We start from the raw sequence: 18,621 nt of genomic DNA on the forward strand, positions 1-18,621 counted from the left end.
CAGCAGCTTTCTGTGTCAGAGCCCCAGGGTGCGGGGCCTTATAGGGCAGCCCAGGAAATGGCTCCAAGCACACCTTCAGACCTGGCCTGGATTCCCTGGATTAGAAACCACTGGGAGCTCCCCTCCACCAGGGGTCAGGACAGTCCACATCCGCAGGGCCCTCGGAGCAAGGCCTCTGGGACGTCTCTGACCACACACCCACAAGCTGGGCTGCTCAGAGTCAAACGCACTCCCCAGCCTGGCCCTCAAGGGCTTGCCACCCAGCAGTATCCATCATGGCCCCGTTTTCCAGCCTCACACCAAAAAAATCCCCTGCCCTCCCGATGGCCTGGCTCGGGCCAGGACCCTGCACTCCCCGGCCTGGAGCTTTCCTGGCCTCTCCAGGTTGTCCCTGCAGCTGTCTGTGTGCCCTGCCTCTGCCTCGCCGAGCACCCCGGCCTCAACGCAAACCCCAGCCACCTCAGACACATCCCATCCACGTCTTCCCAGGGCTCGCTGCAGAGAGCTCTCAGGGTCTCTGATCTGCCTTACACCCACCAAGGCCTCCCACTGCCTAGCAATAGCCCACAGGCCCCCGCCGGGCACCGGAGACCCGGTGTCCTCACTCCTAGCACAAGGCTGTGCGCAGAAGAGGGCCGAGAGCACGAATGAAGCTCAGCTGTCTCAGGGGGGCTGTGCAAAGCCAGAGACCCAGGGAGGGGCCCATCGGCCGCAAAAGGAGAAGGGGGCTCTGAGGACGTACATTTTGGACGTGGTAGAAGCCGAGTGGGGGCCCCCGCCCTGTGTTCTTCAGGGGCTCCGTAGAAAAGGCCTCGTCGTGGCGATGGATAAAGCTGTGAAGCAAGAGGAGACGTTTGGCAGGTGCGGAGACCAGGGACGGGAACCCACGGCCACCAGGGGTCGCCAGGGTGCCCCCGCACGGCCTGCTCCTTGCCAAGGCCCACCCGCACAGCCCGGCCCGGGGAGAGGCTCACTTGAACTGGCAGAAGATGTCGGCATATTCAGCAGAAATGCTGGACGCCTGCAGGACAGTCACACGGAAGGTGAAGGTGGTGCCCAGGCTGAGATGGTCCAGGGTGGCGTCCAGGGGCCCGTCCAGGGCGGCTTTCTCCGGACTGTCCAGGAGGCCCTCCGGGGTTACGGCTGCTGGGAGCCAAAACCAGAGGGGCATGAGCCCGGGCTCAGGGCTGGTTGGCACCACGTGTGCCTCCAGGCCAGGGGGCGTCACCCTGGAGCCCGTCGGGCAGCGGCGGTGACCCACCCGAGCACGTGTTGTTGTTGACCTCGTCGGCCGAGGGCCCCAAGTCTGCGCCCTGGCCCTGGCCTTCCACGATCCGCAGCTCCTCCTGGGAGGTCCCGGAGCGCGACATCCCCACCACGGGGCAGGACTCAGACTGGAACTGCAGACGGGGAACCAGAGTCAGATGGAGCCAGCCGGATGTGGCCAACACAGCCCCACTGAGGACCCCAGAGCCTAGCCCCTGGCCCGCCCCTGCCGCGGACAGGCACCCGCCTCCCTGGGCCTCGTTTCTTGTGTGTCATGGCTTGTGTTAGTCTGCAAAGCAGGAAAGGAGGCTGGGAAACGGTCTCTGGCCTTCAGTTCTGCCCCCTCACCCCAGCCAGGACTGCCCGCTCCCCTGAGCTCCCTGGCCAGGGACCCTGCCACCAGGTGCCCACACAGCCTCCTGCTGCCCCCTCCGTGCACCCCAGCACTGACGACCCCTCCAAGAGAGTCGGTGTTGGGGAGCTCTGGGCTCAGGGCTGCAGGAGCACTGCGGTTCAGGGTGGGGGTCAGAGGGGGTCGGGTTAGTAAACAGTGTAAGGAGGAGAGAGGAGGAACCACCCAGTCTGGGGGCAGAGTGGGACCCTCCTCTGCCACCCTCTCGCCAGAGAGCAGAAAGGGACGCCCTGGTGGAAGGCAGTGTCCCGTCAGGTGAGGACCAGAAGGGGCAGCACCTCGTCCTTCGGCACCAAAGCAGAGCCACCCCAGCACCTGCGGTGGGGACTGTGGAGGGGGGCCTGACTGGGGGCCTTCCTAGTTCTCACTGGGATGTCAGGGGTGGGGGGGTAAAGACAGTGGTGGAAACTTGGGGTCCTGGGGGAGCCCCCAGGGGAGGGAGCCTGCGAGAAGGGGAACCAGAGGGGGAGGAGTCTTGGAGTCTGTTCCGGAAGCTTGTATTGCACCCCTGCTCTGTGCCCCTGCCTGGGCCAAGGGCCGGGTGGGGATAGCAGGTATGAGACACGGAGACGCTGGAGGTGGGGAGATGGACCCGGTGGGTCAGAGCAGGTCAGACGTGGGGACAGGGCACCGCGAGGCTCGGCTTGGGAAGGCAGGCGACAGCCCCGGGGGAGCCCGCGCCCGCGGCAGGCCCGGAGCGCCAGAGTTGGGCTGGAGGCCTGTCTTCCAGTGTCGATGGCTGAGCCACGCTCGCATGGTACCTTCTCAAAGTGCTGGTCATCAAAGGAAATTCTGGCAGTTCCCGACTGGCGGACACCGGAGCCATAATCAGGGGCCTCTTCATCAGCTGAAATGGAAACCAAGTGGGCAGTCAGGGCCTGGCTCATCCCCAGGGGGGAGTGGGCGGTCGGGGCCTGGCTCGTCCCCAGGGGGGAGTGGGCGGTCGGGGCCTGGCTCGTCCCCAGGAGCAGTGGCAGAGCCAGGCAGAGCCACTGGGATGGGCGGAGCACACAGGAACCTCAACAGGCAGAGCCTGCCCACCAGGTCCTCCTGGTTACACCTGGGAATCACACCTGTCCCTCTGCCACCGTTGTCACCCATCTGGACACTCAGTGCCCAGCGCACTCTTAAACCTTCTTTGAACGTTCAAGGTTCCCCTCTGTGCTTGGGACAGAACCCAAACCCTTCTCCTGCTGCCTAAGGACCCCCAGATCTGGCTTCTGACAGCCTCCCCGACCCCTGGCTCCAGCCACGCTGGCTGGATGCCACCCCAGGCGGCCTCAGACCTGAGCGGCTCCAGTGTTCCGTTCTGCAGCCTTGCAGGGACGCTAACGCCACTGTGCTCTCCACCCTGGCCGCCCCAGGGCACGAAGCCCTGTCCCACCGCGGCCCAGGGAAGGGCCCAGTGCTGGGAGCCTAGACCAGCTGACCTTTGCCATGGTGGGCGCAGGGGCAGGTGTGGCTTCTGAAACCACTGAAGCAGGGATCAGTGGCTTTTTTAAGTTCCATCTCCTCCCCCATGGCCACTAGGCAGGAAGTGTCAGGTGTGGTCCAAACACCGCATAGACAGCAGGCGGTTTAGCAGCTTGGCCAGGGCGGCGCTGACAGGAGGGGCCGTGGAAGAGTCCGGGGAGGACAGAGCCCCTGGAGACGAGGGGCAGGGTCCCCCCGAGGAACGAGGGTGGCACTAGGCGTTCCCAGCGTCCCTGTCACCTGGCTCTTCTCTAGAGCCGCCCTCACTCCCCGTCCCAGCTGGGTCCCCAGGGGTCTCAGCACCACCTGACATGACTGGGAGTCACAGACAAGTGAGAATTTGGCACAGGGTCCTAAGGGTGGACTCCAAACCACCTGAAGTGGCCAGGCTACCCAGGCAGAGGGGGATCAGCTGGGGTGGCCCGAGACAGCCGTGGGAGTGCAGGCCACCCAGGCTGCTCACACCCCACGCCAGGCCTGTCTCGGCCACAGCTGCTCTGCAGCTGGCTCTCTCTGATCGTCCGTCCGTCCTCTCCCCGAGGTGCCAGGGCAGCCGAGCCCTGGAGAGGAAAGGGGGTCCCGAGGAGGCACTAGCCCGAGGCCTTCCAGCGAGCACCAGGCCCTCGGGCCCCGCGCTCCCGCGTGTGTTCTCTAATGGCCTCTCCACCTTCCTGACGGTAGGCGGCGTCAGAGGGAGCGCCATTTTCAGGGGAGCAAACCCAGGCTCAAAGATGCCCTGCAGCTACCAGCCTTGGGGCCCCAGCCAGGAGGTGGGGGTCCAGGAAGGTGACTGGGCAGTGAGGGGGTGTCTGCCTCTGCAGAGAAGGGCCTGTATTCCCCAGCCCAAAGTGGAGGCTGGATCCGCAGCTTCCGGGCAGACAGGCCAGCACCTGGGAGGCCCAGGGGTCTGAAGAGGGACAACGCTGGGGCTGCGGCGGGAGGAGCTGGGGCCCAGGGTGGGAAGCCGGCGTGCCCGTCCTGGGGCTGAGGGCAGCCGGATGAGGGCGACTTTGTGCCAGGCTGGGTCTCCAGGACTGCCTGGGCTACCTGATGGGGGAACTGGAACCAGAGTGGGTTCAGTCCGCCCTGGGCTCAGCCTGCACAGCCCTGGCCACCCCAGCTGATCAGGAAGAGTCCAGAAGACCAGAGCCAAGAGCCGGGCAACCGGGGTTTCTCCCGCAGGCCCCATCTGGGAATCATCAGCCTGGCGGCCATCCGGGAAGCCACGAAAAGACAGAGGAGTGGGGGCCTGGGTGAGGCTGGCTCCCCGCCCAGGGGTCCCCACTGGTGAAGGGACAGAGCCAGCCCTGGCTGCCCGCACGCACCTGAGATGGCCTGGACGGCCACGCGGAGGAAGCCCTTCACCTCGCCCTTCTCGCTGACGATGGCCACACGGTGCACCAGGGGCACGGGGTACAGCAGGTTGCTCAGGTACACGAAGGCCCTGGGGGGAAGCAGAGGCTGCGGTCAGGGCCACCCTCGCAGTTGCGGTGAGTGGCGGTGGCGGCAGCACGGCCCGGGCTCACGACACAACACTGCAGAGCAGAGCGAAGCGGGGCGGCCAGGGCAGCAAGCAGCCGGGCGGGCAGGCAGGCAGGGGCTGGGAGGGGAGGCGAGGGGGGTCCACAGCGGCAGAGGAGACAAGAGGAGGCGGGGGACAGAGGAGGAGGAAGGTGTGCACGGTGGGGGCGGAGAGGAAGTGGCGAGAGGGGCTGGGCTCAGCGAAGCTGGTGGTCTGAGCAGAGAACAGTGGAGGAGGGAGGTTTCAGCCTGCTTCAAGGAGGAGGACCTGGGACCTCAAGCTCGTGCTGATGCCCTGGCAGCCCCCCGCCTCCCGCCTGTTTCCCAGTGGTGCCTGACGCTCTCAGATCCCAAGAGGGGCTTGGATGAAGGAATACAGCTCATGATTCTGAGCCCCTCCAAGAATACTGCAGGTGGGAGCTCCAAGGTGCCAGCTGAGACAGACGTCAGCCCCGCCCAGAGCCCAGGGGTTCGGCTGAACGGAGCCCTCAGGACACCCCAGACACCTTGGTGCTGCCCGGCATACCCCCGACAGCTACCCAGAGCGCCCAGAACCCTCGCTCTCCCAGGCAGCTCAACTGTGTGCCCAGCCAGTGCCAGGACAGGCCCGGCAGAGGCCACGTCACCCTGCTGGTGTCTCTCTCCCTGAGCTGGCCACCATGTGGGAGTCACACATGTGGTCAGGAGGACACAGAGGACCCTGAAAGACCCTGTAACGCCCAGCCAGACAGGCAGGCTGACGCAAGCACAGCTCCCCGCCCATCAGGGTGCCTCCTGGCAGGGATGCCCTGGCACAGGAAGGACCCACCCACACGCCCTGCCTCCCACCCTGCCCTGCCTCGCCTCCAGCAGGGGTGACCTGCAGCTCCTCCTGTAGCCCAGGGGCCCAGACTTCCAGAGCTCCCAGGGGACTGGGGGAGGGGCACAGCCTGCCCAAGGGTGGGCAGGATTTGGACACGGGACAGTGGGAGGTGTTGGGGAGGAAGTGCAGAAGGTGGGGGTGAGGGAGGCCCAAGGCCTCAGCCAGGAAGGGGGGCTGCAGAGGTGAGAGCAGCAGTGAAGGGGTGGGGGTGGGAGGGAAGGTTGACATCGGCTGCCGGGGGGGGGGGGGGGGCGCTGGTGTCGGGTGCACGACCAGCAGGGGTGGAGGGGAGCTGGGAGGATAGGAGGAGAGGTATGTCACCCCGGTCACCCCACCCTTCATGAGGCTGAGCCACCGGCACCACCCACAACCACGCTGAAGGGTCCCGTTCTGGACCCCTGGGGCAGAGGGACATGGGGAAGGGCTGCTCCTCGGGGCCCTGAGTCCAGGCCCCGGAGCTCCCTCTCAGGCAGGCTCCCTATCATTCCACCATCGCCCTCCCCGACAGAAGGTCAGAAACCTAAGTGCTGTCCTGGTTCCTGTCTCAAATCTACCAGCTCCACCTCAGAAGTCTCTCTGAAACCCTTCCAGCCAGGCCGTCCCCCCGGCCGCCACCCTCTCGCTTTCCCCGGGCCCCCCACAGTAGCCAGAGGAAACAGAGATGCGGCCAGACCCCACCCCTGGATGCCATCCAGGCTCTGTGCGGAAGCATCCCGGCCCGTCTCCTGCCTTCTGGGCAGCCCCTCCCCAGGTCAAGACAGGCCCTGGTCAGGGGGAAGGGTGTGCTGCCTCCTGGGGCCTCCTGGGGCCAGAGGAAGCCCATCTTCCCCAGCACGGTGCCGGCTCCGAGGACGCCCCAGAGCCCCTCCTTCCGGGAAGTCTGGGAGCAGTGTTCGGCGGACAGTGCAGGCATCTCTTGCTGACAGGGGGTGGGGGCTTGGGGTGGGGCTACACTGCCTCCGACCACCTGCTGAGGAGAAGCCAGCCCTGGCCCTGGTCCCAGGAGGACCCTGAGGCCCAGAGAGCGGAAGCCCTCGCTGAGGCCCAGAGGGCACCCCACAGGCGGGGACCGGCCAGGGCAGGCTGGTGGCCTCTGCCAGCACCCGCCTCACTATGGGCACAGCGGTGGCCTCCCCTAGCTGGCCACCTGGGGTCCTGGCCAAGGGCCTTTGACTGAAACCAGGGCTGGGAGGGGGGCTGCCACGAGTGAGTAAAGCCGCGAGCACACGGTCCCGATGGGGAAACGGGGCGGCCAGGACTCGGGGGGAGGGAACAGGCGTAGACCCTGCTCTGCCTCTCCCTGGAGGCCCGACCCCTGTTCGGGCACCGCCCAGCCACCCCACCGCAGCTGGAAGGGCTCAGGGGCCCGGGCAGGACAGCCCCAAGCCGCAGGGGCCAGTCAGCGCCCTGACTCGAGCCCCGCCTCCCCAGGCACTGCCCGCTGCGGAAAGCCCAGCGCCGGGTGGCAGAGAGGCACTGAGGAGGCTCCCAGGAGCCTGAGGCACAGGCATGGGGCCACAGCCTGCCCACCCCGCTCACACTCCGCGGGGGCCCCACAGGAGGGCAAGACACCTCTGGGTGTGGGCTGGGTGAGGGCGTGGGGCCGGGCACAAGGGTCCTCATTAGCACAGCCTCCCAGAAGGAAGGGTTAAGGGCTGTCCAGGGCCACCTGGCCAGGAGGGAAAGCCAGAATCAGGGCCCTCAAAGCCCCCTCCAGCCCAGGGCTGCCTTCCGGAAAGGCTCAGGGGCCAACCCCACGGGCTGGCTTTGAGCACCCAGAGTCCACTCACAGCACTAGGACCCCACTTCACAGAAGGAGACGTTCAGGAAGCCTCTGGGGGCTGGCAACAGAGCCCAGGCTGGGGTGCGACCTGCAGACTGGCTTCCTGGTAGATTTCAAAAGTGTGGACCCCACACTCCATGGCCCACCTGTTTAGTTAATGCAGCTCATTAATTAGGTAAATTGAATCTTTCAGGATTTCCTCACGTCAGAGGGGAAAGAAAAGCCAGACGCTTGCATGGAGAACGGTGATGCCCAAGCTTAAACCGTTAGACAAGATGCAGCCTAGATGTGCCCCAAGAGGAGGGGCCCTGGCTGGAGGCTGAGGTCACAGAACAAAAGCCCCCCTGGAGCCCATGGCCACCTGCTCCAAGGGGCACCAAGTAAGCTCACAGATCAAATGCTCTGGGGCTGGATGCTCCCAGAAAGCAAAGGAGGACTTGCTGGGTCCTTGCCCAGTCCGCCTGGTGACAATGATGGCCGCATTCGGCCAGAAGGGACCTCTGGGGCCCAGCAGCCGCTGCCCCCAGTGGCAGTACCAGCCTCTAGGGCTGAGAGGGCTGGAAGACCCCACACATGGTGCGGAGTCCACCCCGACCAGCAGCACCGGGACACGAGGGGACGGGGCCCGTGGTATAGAGGTGTGCCTCCCCCCTCCAGATGCCCAGACAACCTGACATCAGCACCCACCACCCTGGGGGCAAGAACCGCCCCGCCCCCCCCAGAGTGCCCTCCGGCCACGGCACCCCGACCCGCACACAGAGTGGTGCACAGCCTCGCTGGCAACGCCTCACGCCCAGTGGCTCGGCTCGCAGAGTGCGCCCGGCTGGGAGCAGATGGCACAGAGCAGACACGACGGGTCAGTGCTTTTCCACCCGAGTCCTGGACCCTCCCCTTGGCAGTCACCAGTCCCCTTTCCCAGGCACCCTCCGTCCCAGACAGTCAGCCCCTCGCCCTCCTCTCTCTGCCCCTCCCCTGCCCACCCACCTCTGAAAGCGATGGTCCAGGCAGGGAGGATCATCGGGGAAACTGAGCCCCAGGCCCACTGCTTCTGCCTGGGTCAGCCCACCCCACCTCCCAACTCACCAGCACCCCAGACCAGAGGGAGAGGCCCCCTGGGAGCTGCCCCTGCACCTGCGTGAGGAGCCCTGGGTCAGGACACGGGAGGCCCCCGTGGGGGGCCTTGTCCATGGAGGTGAGCGCACCTTGAAGCAGGCTGAAACCCGCCGGAGAGACAGGAGGCGGCAGAGACGCAGCCAGGGCTGAGTGTGGCGGGAGGGGAGGAGGCAGCGCTAACCACGAGATTGGTGAGGTGCAGACGCATGCTGGGGCCAGGAAAGCCTTTCCGAAAGGGGACAAGAGTGGGCGCCCCAATTTCGCTCAAGCTTTGGAGAGAGAGAGCCAGCAGCTACCGAAGGATAAGAGGAAACCAAAGACGGGGTCCTTCTCAGGGCCTGGGCCTGCACAGCTGCTGCGCGGGAAAAGCCAATTCTTGCCAAACCAAAAGGATCAGGATGTTTCCAAATGAAGCCCCTCACAGACGGCCCGCCGTGGCAGCCGGCCTCTCACTGACGGCTTTGGTTTGGTTTGGCTGTTTTGTAACACCCCAGATCCACAGAGAGGGGAAGTGTTGGAAGGACCCAGCTCTTTCCGGCCGAGACTGCGAGAGCCCACACCCGTTTCTCCCAGTGTCCTTGCTGCCCTGTGCCCTGTCCCCGCGCCTGCCTGACGCCCAGCGGCCCTGGCCCTCGCGGCCGGCCGGGCTTTCCCAGAGGCCTGCGTGGCGCCGGCCCTGGCGCTCGGCAGAGAGGGAAGCCCAGCCCCGGGGCGGCCTGGGGAGCGAGCCACATGGCTTTATCCCGCATACACTCAGAGAAGGCTAATCAAAACAAATCCGTGATGCGCCCGAGAGAGCCTGCTTCCCTCCAAGGGGAATCGGGGAGCTTTCAAGCCTTCACCTGCACCCAAGGGCTCCCAGTGCAACCCCGTTACTGGGGACCCGCCTTGGTCTTCAGCTCGCAGTGCTGGTGCTCCAAGGCCCAGACTTCCGGAAACTTCCACTGGCCCAGCCCAAGGAAGCAACCTCAAACTCCAAAAAAGGCTGATGATAAAACTATCTTACACCCCAATGGATAAGGAAAACGTGTGGATTTGGTCGTTCCATGAGCTAGGTTTCTAGGTCTTTCCTTCACCTGTCTTGCTTCCATTTCATGGCATAAAACATGTGGAGGGGAGCGGTATTTGCCCCATCTGCCTGCCCCTGGGTCTGGGCTTCCCCAAGGCCCCTGCTCCACCCCTGACCTTGGCCTTTCTCATCTGCCCAGGAAACTTAACGGCTGGCTCCTCTCTGCAAAGCGCACTTCCCTTGAGAGCAGAGGGCCTCGTGTGCCCAACCAGCTTTGATGGCCTGGAGGTCAGGAGGGACGGACCGTCCTCACCTTTAGACAGGGATCGGCTCAGAGCAAGGCAGGTCCACTTGGGCCCCAGGGATTCAGAGGGAGGCCCTGCCTTCTCTGCCCTCCCAGACGGCCTCCTCCAGCTCCTGCTCCTTTGCCCAGAGGGAGGGGAGCAGCACTGAGAGTAGCCAGGAGCCTTCATCTCTTTTGGAAAGCAGCAGAGGGAGGTCAGGCTGCCTCAGCTGGCAGTGGGCGTAAAGACGCACACCCCCATTCTTCCAAATGTGCCCCGAGGGCCCTGCACAGGGACCCTTCCCCAGGTTCCAGAGGCCTCTCTGCAAAAACAGTCCCACCTGCATGGAGCCAGGCCCCAGGGCACCCTGCTTCCTGCATCGCTGGGACCCGCCTCTCCCCTGCGGGGCACCCCCGGGGAGGCCAGGAGCCCTCGCGCTCCCTCGCACCCTCTGCCTGCCTCAGCCCGTGGGTCCGGGGAGCTGCCCCACACGCCGGGGTCACGCCCTGACGGCGGTCAAATCGTGCCCGCAGCAGTGCTCCTGTGCAAAAGAGCTGGTTCCTTCCCAGCATGCCGTCCTCGACCTCACCAACCTTCCTACTAAACTGAACAGGGGGGGCCGGTCGTAAAACGGGTCCCGGCCGTCGCACAGCACGTGCTCCGGAAAGACGTCGTCCTCCAGGTCCTCCTCCTCCTCCTCCTCCTCCTCCTCCTCCTCCCCCACGCTCTGCTCCTCGGCAGGCTCGGTGGCGTCGGAGTCGGGGCTCGAGAAGGTGGGGGAGGGGGTGAGAGCAGCCATGCGCTCGCTCATGCATGTGTTGAGAAGAGGGTAGCTGTTGCAGCCAGAGAGGGCTGAACTGAGTTAGTGCGACAAGACAGAGAGAAGTTAACACCAGCTACTTGAGGGGCGGGTGGGGCGGGGTTGGGGGTCTCCTGTTTAAAACCCAAACCAAACACACGACCATCAAGAATGCTGCCTTAAAAGACAAGAGAACCAAAAGTGCACCTGTCCCCAGGCTTGGAGGCGCTGCACACTTGGTTGGTGTAACGCTCCGGAAGGTTCCGGAGAACACAGGCAGGTGTGATCCTGGCCAGGTGCGGGCGAGGCTGTGTGAGGGCCTCAGAACACGCTGCCCCGGGGCGCAGGGGCTGCGCGCAGGCCCCCGACTGGGAGGCCGGGGCAGCAGGCGTGGGCTCTAAGCTCTGGGACGACACGGCCCTGCCTCCCCACTCACATCCCTACTGGTGACCCAGAAGGTCTGACCAAGCCTGGCGTTCACACACGTGGACAGCTGTCACCTGACGGCCACGGCCCCGAAGCGGGTGTGGGTGGCAATGCTGAGACGCCCTCCCTGGTCAGGGCCCGCTGGTGTGTGGAGAGGAATGGCTGGGGGTCCTCAGACCCAGGAAGGAGCAGGGCGGGGAATCCAGGTGGAGAAGAGCATCTGGCCAGCTCCCTCCCGTGTCAGGGCCAGGGCCCAGCCCCCCTCACGGCCCCCACTGCCTTCTCTCTCTCTCTCATCCCAGGGAGGGAGGGAGGCCCACCTGCCCACCAGCCGGAACCAGGGGAAGCGGTCGTAGAAGGGGTCTCCGCCGGTCACTACGTTGTCACAGTCCTCGATGACGCTGGAGGGCACCTCCGCCGCCCGGTCATACATCTCCCGCATCAGGTCCAGGCGCTGCCTGTGGGGCAGAGGTCAGAGTGGGCCCGGGCGGACCATCCTGGGGACAGCGGGCTCAGCTCAGCTCCAGCCGGAGTCCTGCCCAGGGCCACCCATGGCTCGAGCCGGTTTGCCAGAGAGATCCTCCGCGTCCTCGAAATCACCACACGTTCCTCTAAACTCCCACCAAGTGACAGCGGTGGGGCATCAGCAGCGAGAGGGCCGGGACCACAGGTGGGAGGGACGGGAAATCACGCTCGGAGCCCTGGAAGCTCCAGGAACGATGGGCAAGTTGATGACAGAAAACGAGATACTTTAGAAGGTATCACCCCCAGGAAACGGGCAGGTTGCGGGAGAAATGCAGCCGCCTGCCCCGAGGGCTCGGGTGTCACAGGAAGGACACAGGAGGGGCGATCATCCTCCCAGCACAGGACTGTGGCCCCCGGAGGCCGGGGAAGGGGCAGGCGGGCGTCCGTGTGCCTGAGCGTGGGGTGACCCACACAGGATGGAAGTGTCTGAGTGTCTGAGTGTGAGTGTATGAGCAGGACTGAGTGTATAAACGTGTGTGACTGCGTGTGCCTTCCATTTTCCTCTGAATCTCCTGATGTTCTGACATCTCTGGGGGCCTCGCTGGCTGCAGGAGGCCTCGCCCGGGCCAGCCCATCCGCGGGCAGGGGGCAGCCTGTGGGTGATTCCCCCCCCCACCACCTGCCTAAGCCACCCTAGGGGCAGGTAGCGGGCCACTCGGGGCAGCTCCCCACCCCCGCCCCAGAGCCTGCCAGCATTACTCTAACTGGCCCGTCCTCGCTGTCCACCCCGCCCTGCGTGCCCACAGAAATCTCACAGAGGCCTGGTGAGGCCCTCCCCGCACTCCTTTGCACCTGATGGCCCTGCACCTCCCCCGCGTGCGGACACACCTCTGGTTTCCAGGGCAACAGTAAACTTTTCTTTAGGGGCAACAGCCTTCACACATGAAGAGCCAGGCACACGTCACAGTGAGCGTGTGGGGACCTGGAGCAGCAGAGCTGTCGGACAGACACCTCACGGGATGCCTGGCTGTCCCCCCGCACCCCAGCTCGCCGGCGGCAAGGCGGAGGAGCCCGGCCCCGTGCGCCCGCCCTGCGAGCTTGGCTGGCTGCTGCTGCCGGGGGGGCTGCCCCGTCTCCCCGCGGCCGCCCTCTTCCACTAAGCGCACTGCACGCCCCCGCTGCGCTGGCCGAGGGCGACAGATTCTGTAACAAGGCTGGGTCCCTTCTACTTGTTTCTTCTGATTTCAAAAGAAATTGAAGCAGGAGAACAGCTGCTCAGACACGTGAGCCCGTCCTGCGCTCACCTCAGTTTCTAAGGCCTCGAGCCGGGCAGCAGCCCTGCCCCCACCGCCCACCCAGCTGCCCGCCCACCGCACCTGAGTTTCTCCAGCGTCCAGTAGTGGGTGGCCCCGTTCTTCTGGTCCTGGACCTCCACGGCCACAATGGTGCGGGGGAAGGGGCGAGTCTCTCGGTCTCTGGCAGCCTCTGGGGGCAGCAGGTCCGGGGGCAGGGGGGAGTATAGCGTGTCCGTGAGGAGGACAAACTGGAACTGGACCTGTGTCCGGGGAAGATGACCACACATCAGCCCCTTGGAGGGTGGGAGCCAGGCCCGGAAGGGCCTCCTTCCCAGCTCCTGGAGATCTGGCCACACGTCCCACAGCGGTTCTCTGGAGCCTTCCCACCAGCTGTGGCGAGGAAGCTCCGCCTGCTCCCAGGCCTGCCTGTGCCCATGTTGGTCAGTCCCTGGACCTCCCTCGAACCGCCCACCCTCCTGGGGTCCGGGTCAGGCAGGCCGCCCCACCCTCCCCCAGAAGCAGAGCAGCTGGGCACCGGGTCCCGGCCAGAAGCAGGACGGGTGGACGGCGACGCCCGCCTTCTGAGGCCACGGCGGCGGGGCCGGGGCCGGGGCCGGGTGGGGCGGGGCCGGGGCCCACCTTCTTCTTGAGCTCCACGCTGATGGCGTTGGCCTCCTTGAGGAAGATGGCGTTGCCCCACAGCAGGTCCCGCAGGGACGTGAACTGGTACCACTTCCACTTCCGGAAGGCCCACAGAGCCAGCTCACACTCCCGCTCCGTCCACTGGACTATGGGGAGAGGCACCCGTGGTCATCACGGAAATGCCGCCACCCCCACCGGGCTGGGGGCTTGGGGCTGGGTCCCCTGTTTCACACTAACAGTTCAGGGTGCTCAGGAAGGAAGTTGGCAGGAAGGCCTGCCTCAGGCCGTGGACCCCTGTGCCCCAAAGAAGCCGTCAGCTCCCACAGCATGAGTGGAGGGTCCCGAGAGTCAGGCTGGAGCTCAGCGAGGACTGGTGTTGGGGGGTGGGCAGCGCAGCGATAGCCGCTTGGCCACATGGGGACAACGGTGGAGGCAGGGGCAGGAGGGCAGGGAAGGTGATGAGTCCAGACAAGGGGAGGCCGAGCTGGACCTGAGTCCACACCCGACTCCACCCGTCTGCCCTGCCTGAGGGCCATCCTCGGCCCCTAGCCGTCCGTGGTCAGCCGCCCCAGCAAATGCTCTGAAAAGGGGACCCGAGGTGAGGAGCAGAGACTGTCCTGAGAGAAGCACCAGCCCCCCTGAGGCAGGACAGCGGTGAGTGGACACAGGACGCCTGCGTGGGAGCCCCCACAGAGCACCGCCCTCCTCATGCTCCAGGCCGCCCCACCAGTCTGCATGAGTACCACGTGTGCACCGCGTGTGCGTGCACGTACACAGACACTCTCCTGCTGCAGTACAGCCTCCCAAGTCCTGCCTCCCCGGGACAAGAAGGCCTCTCCCGAGGCACAGGCAGAAGTGCCAACCTCCAGGGGGTGCCTGCGGGCCGCCTCCTCACGGACAAGTTCCCTCACCTTCATCCTCTGGTTCCTCCTCCTCCTCGGTCACCTCCGGGTAGTACCTGGAGTCCATCTGCCTCTGCAGGGCCTCCAGCTTGCTCTCGTAGTCCTGGGCACAGAGGCCAGGGCTGAGGCTCCACGTGGAGACCGCCCGCCTAGCCCCCTCACTGGGCCTCGCCCCCGGCTTCCCGAGCCCCGTGGCAGGCGCTGGCCGCGGGGCTGCTCTCACCAGCCTCTGCTGCTCCAGCAGGTAGGTGGCCTCCTCGCGCTCCCGGCGGTACTGGTCCTCCAGCTCCTGGAGTCTGCAAGAGCGCGGGCGGTGAGCACGGGCGGGGACCAGCGCGGCAGGGGGAACCAGCGCGGCAGCGCCCCAGCCTCACCTCTGCTCCATCTCCTGCTTCATGTCGATGCCCTGCTTCTCGAGCAGCTCCCGCTGGGCGAAGGCCCAGTCCACGGGCTCGGCGGGCGTCTCGGCGCAGGGCGTGCGCTCACGCTCCTGCCGCGCCTGCTCGGGGTGGTTGAACCGGAACACGTGGCTCTTCCCCATGATGATGCGGTTTCCTGGGGATCGAGGGAGGCAAGGCCGGCACTGGTGGGCCTTTGGCCTTGGGTGGTCTCAGGGTGACGGGGGAGGCGGAGAGAAAGGGGAGGGCAGGGGCCTCCTCCAACTGGGGTCCCCGCATCGCCCACCCCAGGGAGGGCCCCCTAGCGTCGGGAGACGCCCCACCAGGTGCTCTGCCCTGTGTCACCTTCGTCCCCCAACAGGGCCTCCTCAGTCTCTCCCCAGGCCCACCCCTCGGCCCCGCCCCTTTCAGCGGCAGTGACTTTTGGGAAAGTCCTGGGGCTTCTCCCACGACCCCTCCTCTCCGAGGCCCACAGGGGCCACCCCCAGGCAGCCTGGCCTCCTGCTCCGGTGCCCTGGCCCTGAGCATGCCCCGCCACGAGGGCTGCTCTGGGGCCCCTCATGCAGGGGCCTTCCCTTCCCATCTACCCCACTGACAGAAGCAGGTCAGGGGGTCCGCATGTCCGCAGGGCCAGGGTCCACCCTGCCTGCAGGACCCTCCAGGACACACGTGTCCCACAGGGGCAGTGCCTGCTGTCTCGGGACAGTCCTGCCTGTGCGGGTCTCTTTGGACAACCTGGCTTCCTTCCAACTTTCTCCAGGAACCGCAGCCCTGCCTTGGGGCCTGCAAAGCCAGTTCAGCCCCTCTGCCCACAAGAGCCCCCGGGTCTGCAGGCTGTGCCTCCCCCGGCCTCCCATAGCTCCTCCCACAGTCCCCCGGCTCGGCGTCCCCTCCCAGCCCCGGCCCTGCTCTGGGCCTGCAGGCACCAGGCCCCATCCTGAAACCCAAGAGGGAAGGACTACTCTCCGTGGCCCTGGCCCAGCTCAACCACACCCTGTCCTCGCACTAGCTGATGGAAGGACACCAGCCACGGGTGGCCACGTGTGCAAATGAGTCCGGGATGTGCGTGTGGTGTGTCTCTCCCCCGAAGCATCCCTAGGGACCTGAAAGGCAGGACCCTGAGTCCTGGAAGCTAAAAGCAAGGCCTTTTGGGGCAGCTGGGAAGGTCTGGACTTCAGGTCGCTGGGTGTCACCTCCCAGGCCTCCCGTCCCCTCTGCACCCCTAGCTGGGGCAGAGGAAGTGGGGCTCCCTCATTCTTAGCAAGAGGTCACCCCTGCCAAAGGTGACGTGACGGTCAGTTTTGTGAGTTAGCTTGGCCAGACTGCAGAGCCCAGCGGTGCAGACACCAATGTCGAAGCTGCGAGGGGGTGTCTGTGGCTGGGGTGGCATCTAGAATTGTGTGACCTCAAGAAAGGAGACTGCCCACCATGGCGTGGGCAGGCCTCATCCCATCAGCTGAAAGGCCTTCAGAGCAAACCTGAGGCTTCCCTGAGGACAAAGTCCCTCATGGATTTCAGACTTGCCCGTCCAGTCCCCACGGTCTCATGGGCCAATTCCATGAAATAAACTTCTTGATAGATGGATAGCCAGGTGGACAAACAGACTGTACCTCCACGTGTGTCTTACAGCACGGGGCTGGCATCTGGGGGCAGGTGCAGCCCACCCCTTCTCTGGCTGCCCTGCCTCAGCCCCTCCTGCGTTCTGCCGCGCGCCTGGCACATGGGGGCTTCCCGGACGGGCCCCTGCCCTGGAACCCCACCTCAGCCTGCCCATAGCGCCAACTCAGTGCCACAGTGAGTGGCCTTCTCCCCCAGCCCGTGGGACCGCCCAGTGGCTGGGGGGGGTATGGGGCATCACATGGGCTGGCCAGGGGCCTGCAGCCCCTCTCAGAAAGCCCCACAGCCCAGCAGCAGGAGGGCCCCCCCGCCCCTGCCATACCTGACCGCAGGACACTGGGCTCCGTGACTTTCTTGCCGTTGACGTAGGTGTCCGCCCCCTCACAGGGCTCCAGGGTCACCACAGCTGCAGGACAGATGGGGGAACGGGGGGACAGCGGGGGACAGATGGGGGACAGACGGGGGACAGAGTGGGGCCGTGAGGGGCTGTCATCCTGGACATGCACCCCAAGCAGCAAGCCCCGCTTGGGCCTGACAGCCAGCAGTGCGGGGTGGGGGGTGGCTGGCAGCAGGGGCCGAAGGGTGGCCATACCTTCACTGCCCCCTCGGGAGTCGCTCCGGAAGACACAGTGCTCCTCCTTGATGAAGTGCCCGCTCAGCACGATGTCCTGTCTCTTCTCCGCGTCCTCCCGGCCCACTCTGTGTGAGTGCAGTGGGTCGTTAGCACTGGCCGGACCCAGCGCACCCACGACACACACACCTGCCCGCTCGGTCTCCCTGCAGCCTCCAGGGATGCCCAGCTCTTACAGGAAACGCCCAGAGTGCCCATGAGTGGGTTTACAGGGCGCACCCCCAAATGCAGCCCAGCCTGGGGGAGCCACACCCCCCAGCGTGGCCTGCAGCATCACACTGGTGACAAGCCAGGTGGGCAGCAACGTTCCAGCAGGTCCCCAGGCCCCTCAGTGCAGAAGCCTCCCCCCCACAGTGCCCCGCCGCCCCCACCTGGTGACACCATCCTTAATGTAGTAGAGGAGGCACTCGGACATCAGTGGGTCCTCGTTCAGGTTGACAAGATGTGGTGTCTGGGGAGACAAGAGGGTCACCTCTCTTGGGGGCGAGCAGGAGCCCAGACTTGCAGCCTGCTGGCCTCTCTCTTCCCTGGCCCCAGACCACCACCAGCCCCAGGCCTGGCCTCACAGGGCGTGGTGTCCTCCCAGCCTGGCAGAGAGGACAGGAGATGTGAAGGAAAAGAATCCCTGAGCCTTGAGGGACAGTGACTGGGTGCCACTTGAGGGAGCTGGGCTTCAGGAGGGGCTGGGGTCTGAGCTTTGAGCTCTTGGTGGGGGTTGCTCGGAGGCTGTGGCAGTCACTTGGATGTGCAAGGCACAGGCTGGGCCCTATGGGGTCTGGGCCTGGTCCTCCAGCTAAAACAGGGCTCCAAGACCTCATTCCAACTGCGGCACCCAGGAGATGAGGGTGGTGATCAGGACGCTGGCCAGGGAGGGCTCAGGCCCTGGGGCCGGGGAGCAGAGAGGCTGAGAGAGACGTCCTCCTGAACCACCCAGGTCAGACCCCCCAGGCCTCCCCTGACCACGAGTCTACCAATGCATGACCCAAGGTCAAGGTGACCACCTCCTGCCAGCTGCCCTGTCTGAGCACTGCCCTCAGCTCCCTGCCCCATGCTGTGCCCAGGGCAGCCACTGCAGCCTCCTCCCCCTGGGCCTGGGACCCTCGCCTTTTCACTTCCTCCACTGCTCTCACCCAGGGGTCTACGGGCCCCCAACATTTCCTGAGCTCAGGGCCACTGCCCCACGCCCGGTCCCTAGCAAGGGTTCTGCGATGTAGCGGAGGCTGGGACAGCTTCCTCAGTTTCCCACCTGGCATCCTGGGGCAAGCTGCCCCCACCCAGAGCTACAAACCCCACCATGCCCCTCCAACATCCCTGTGCAGGGCTGTGGCGATCTGGTCATCAGACACAGGACAAACCATCCCCAGCTGCCCCTTCCCCCAAGCAGGAAGGGTGTCCAGGCTGCGCTTGCCCAGTGGGGCCGATCAGGGCACCCAGCTGGCCCACACATTTCTCCTGAGTCCTGGGAACCCCACTGTTCTCCAGAGAAGGCGGCCAAGTGGTCCCTGGGGTTGTCCTCCTGCTCTCAAGCAGTGTCCAGACCCGGAGCAACCAGCAAATCCCTCTGCCACCAATGAAGCCAGAGGACAGCACCGCCAGGGTCCTGATGGCACCTGCAGCTCAGCTCTGCACACACCCGGCCCAACAACAACACAGCAGCTTAGGGACAATGTATTCCCAACAAAACCCAAAGGCCCATCCAGAGGGTGTGCAATAGCACGCCGCC

At 65.5% G+C, this 18,621-nt stretch overlaps 1 protein-coding gene across 20 annotated transcripts in view; it reads right to left on the minus strand.

Annotated features, from left to right (window-relative positions):
• KIF1A (kinesin family member 1A) overlaps nt 1-18,621 on the minus strand; it is an 83,679-nt gene that overhangs the window by 24,429 nt on the left and 40,629 nt on the right. For 6 of the 20 annotated variants that reach the window (XM_064485355.1, XM_064485352.1, XM_031452582.2 and 3 more), the window contains 15 exons: nt 17,270-17,349; nt 16,860-16,966; nt 16,590-16,673; nt 14,627-14,807; nt 14,476-14,548; nt 14,262-14,355; nt 13,348-13,496; nt 12,790-12,968; nt 11,269-11,406; nt 10,317-10,580; nt 4,477-4,595; nt 2,440-2,525; nt 1,262-1,400; nt 975-1,143; nt 743-833 (listed from right to left, as the gene is read on the minus strand). In XM_064485355.1, coding sequence (XP_064341425.1) covers nt 743-833; nt 975-1,143; nt 1,262-1,400; nt 2,440-2,525; nt 4,477-4,595; nt 10,317-10,580; nt 11,269-11,406; nt 12,790-12,968; nt 13,348-13,496; nt 14,262-14,355; nt 14,476-14,548; nt 14,627-14,807; nt 16,590-16,673; nt 16,860-16,966; nt 17,270-17,349 — 1,953 coding nt within the window. Of the gene's footprint in view, nt 1-742; nt 834-974; nt 1,147-1,261; nt 1,401-2,439; nt 2,526-4,476; nt 4,596-10,316; nt 10,581-11,268; nt 11,407-12,789; nt 12,969-13,347; nt 13,497-14,261; nt 14,356-14,475; nt 14,549-14,626; nt 14,808-16,589; nt 16,674-16,859; nt 16,967-17,269; nt 17,350-18,621 lie in introns of all 20 variants that reach the window. The other 14 variants (XM_064485362.1, XM_064485361.1, XM_064485360.1 and 11 more) reach the window with 5 other exon arrangements.

The sequence above is a fragment of the Camelus dromedarius genome, chromosome 4 (genome assembly GCF_036321535.1).
Source record: "Camelus dromedarius isolate mCamDro1 chromosome 4, mCamDro1.pat, whole genome shotgun sequence".
NCBI classification, from domain to species: domain Eukaryota; kingdom Metazoa; phylum Chordata; class Mammalia; order Artiodactyla; family Camelidae; genus Camelus; species Camelus dromedarius.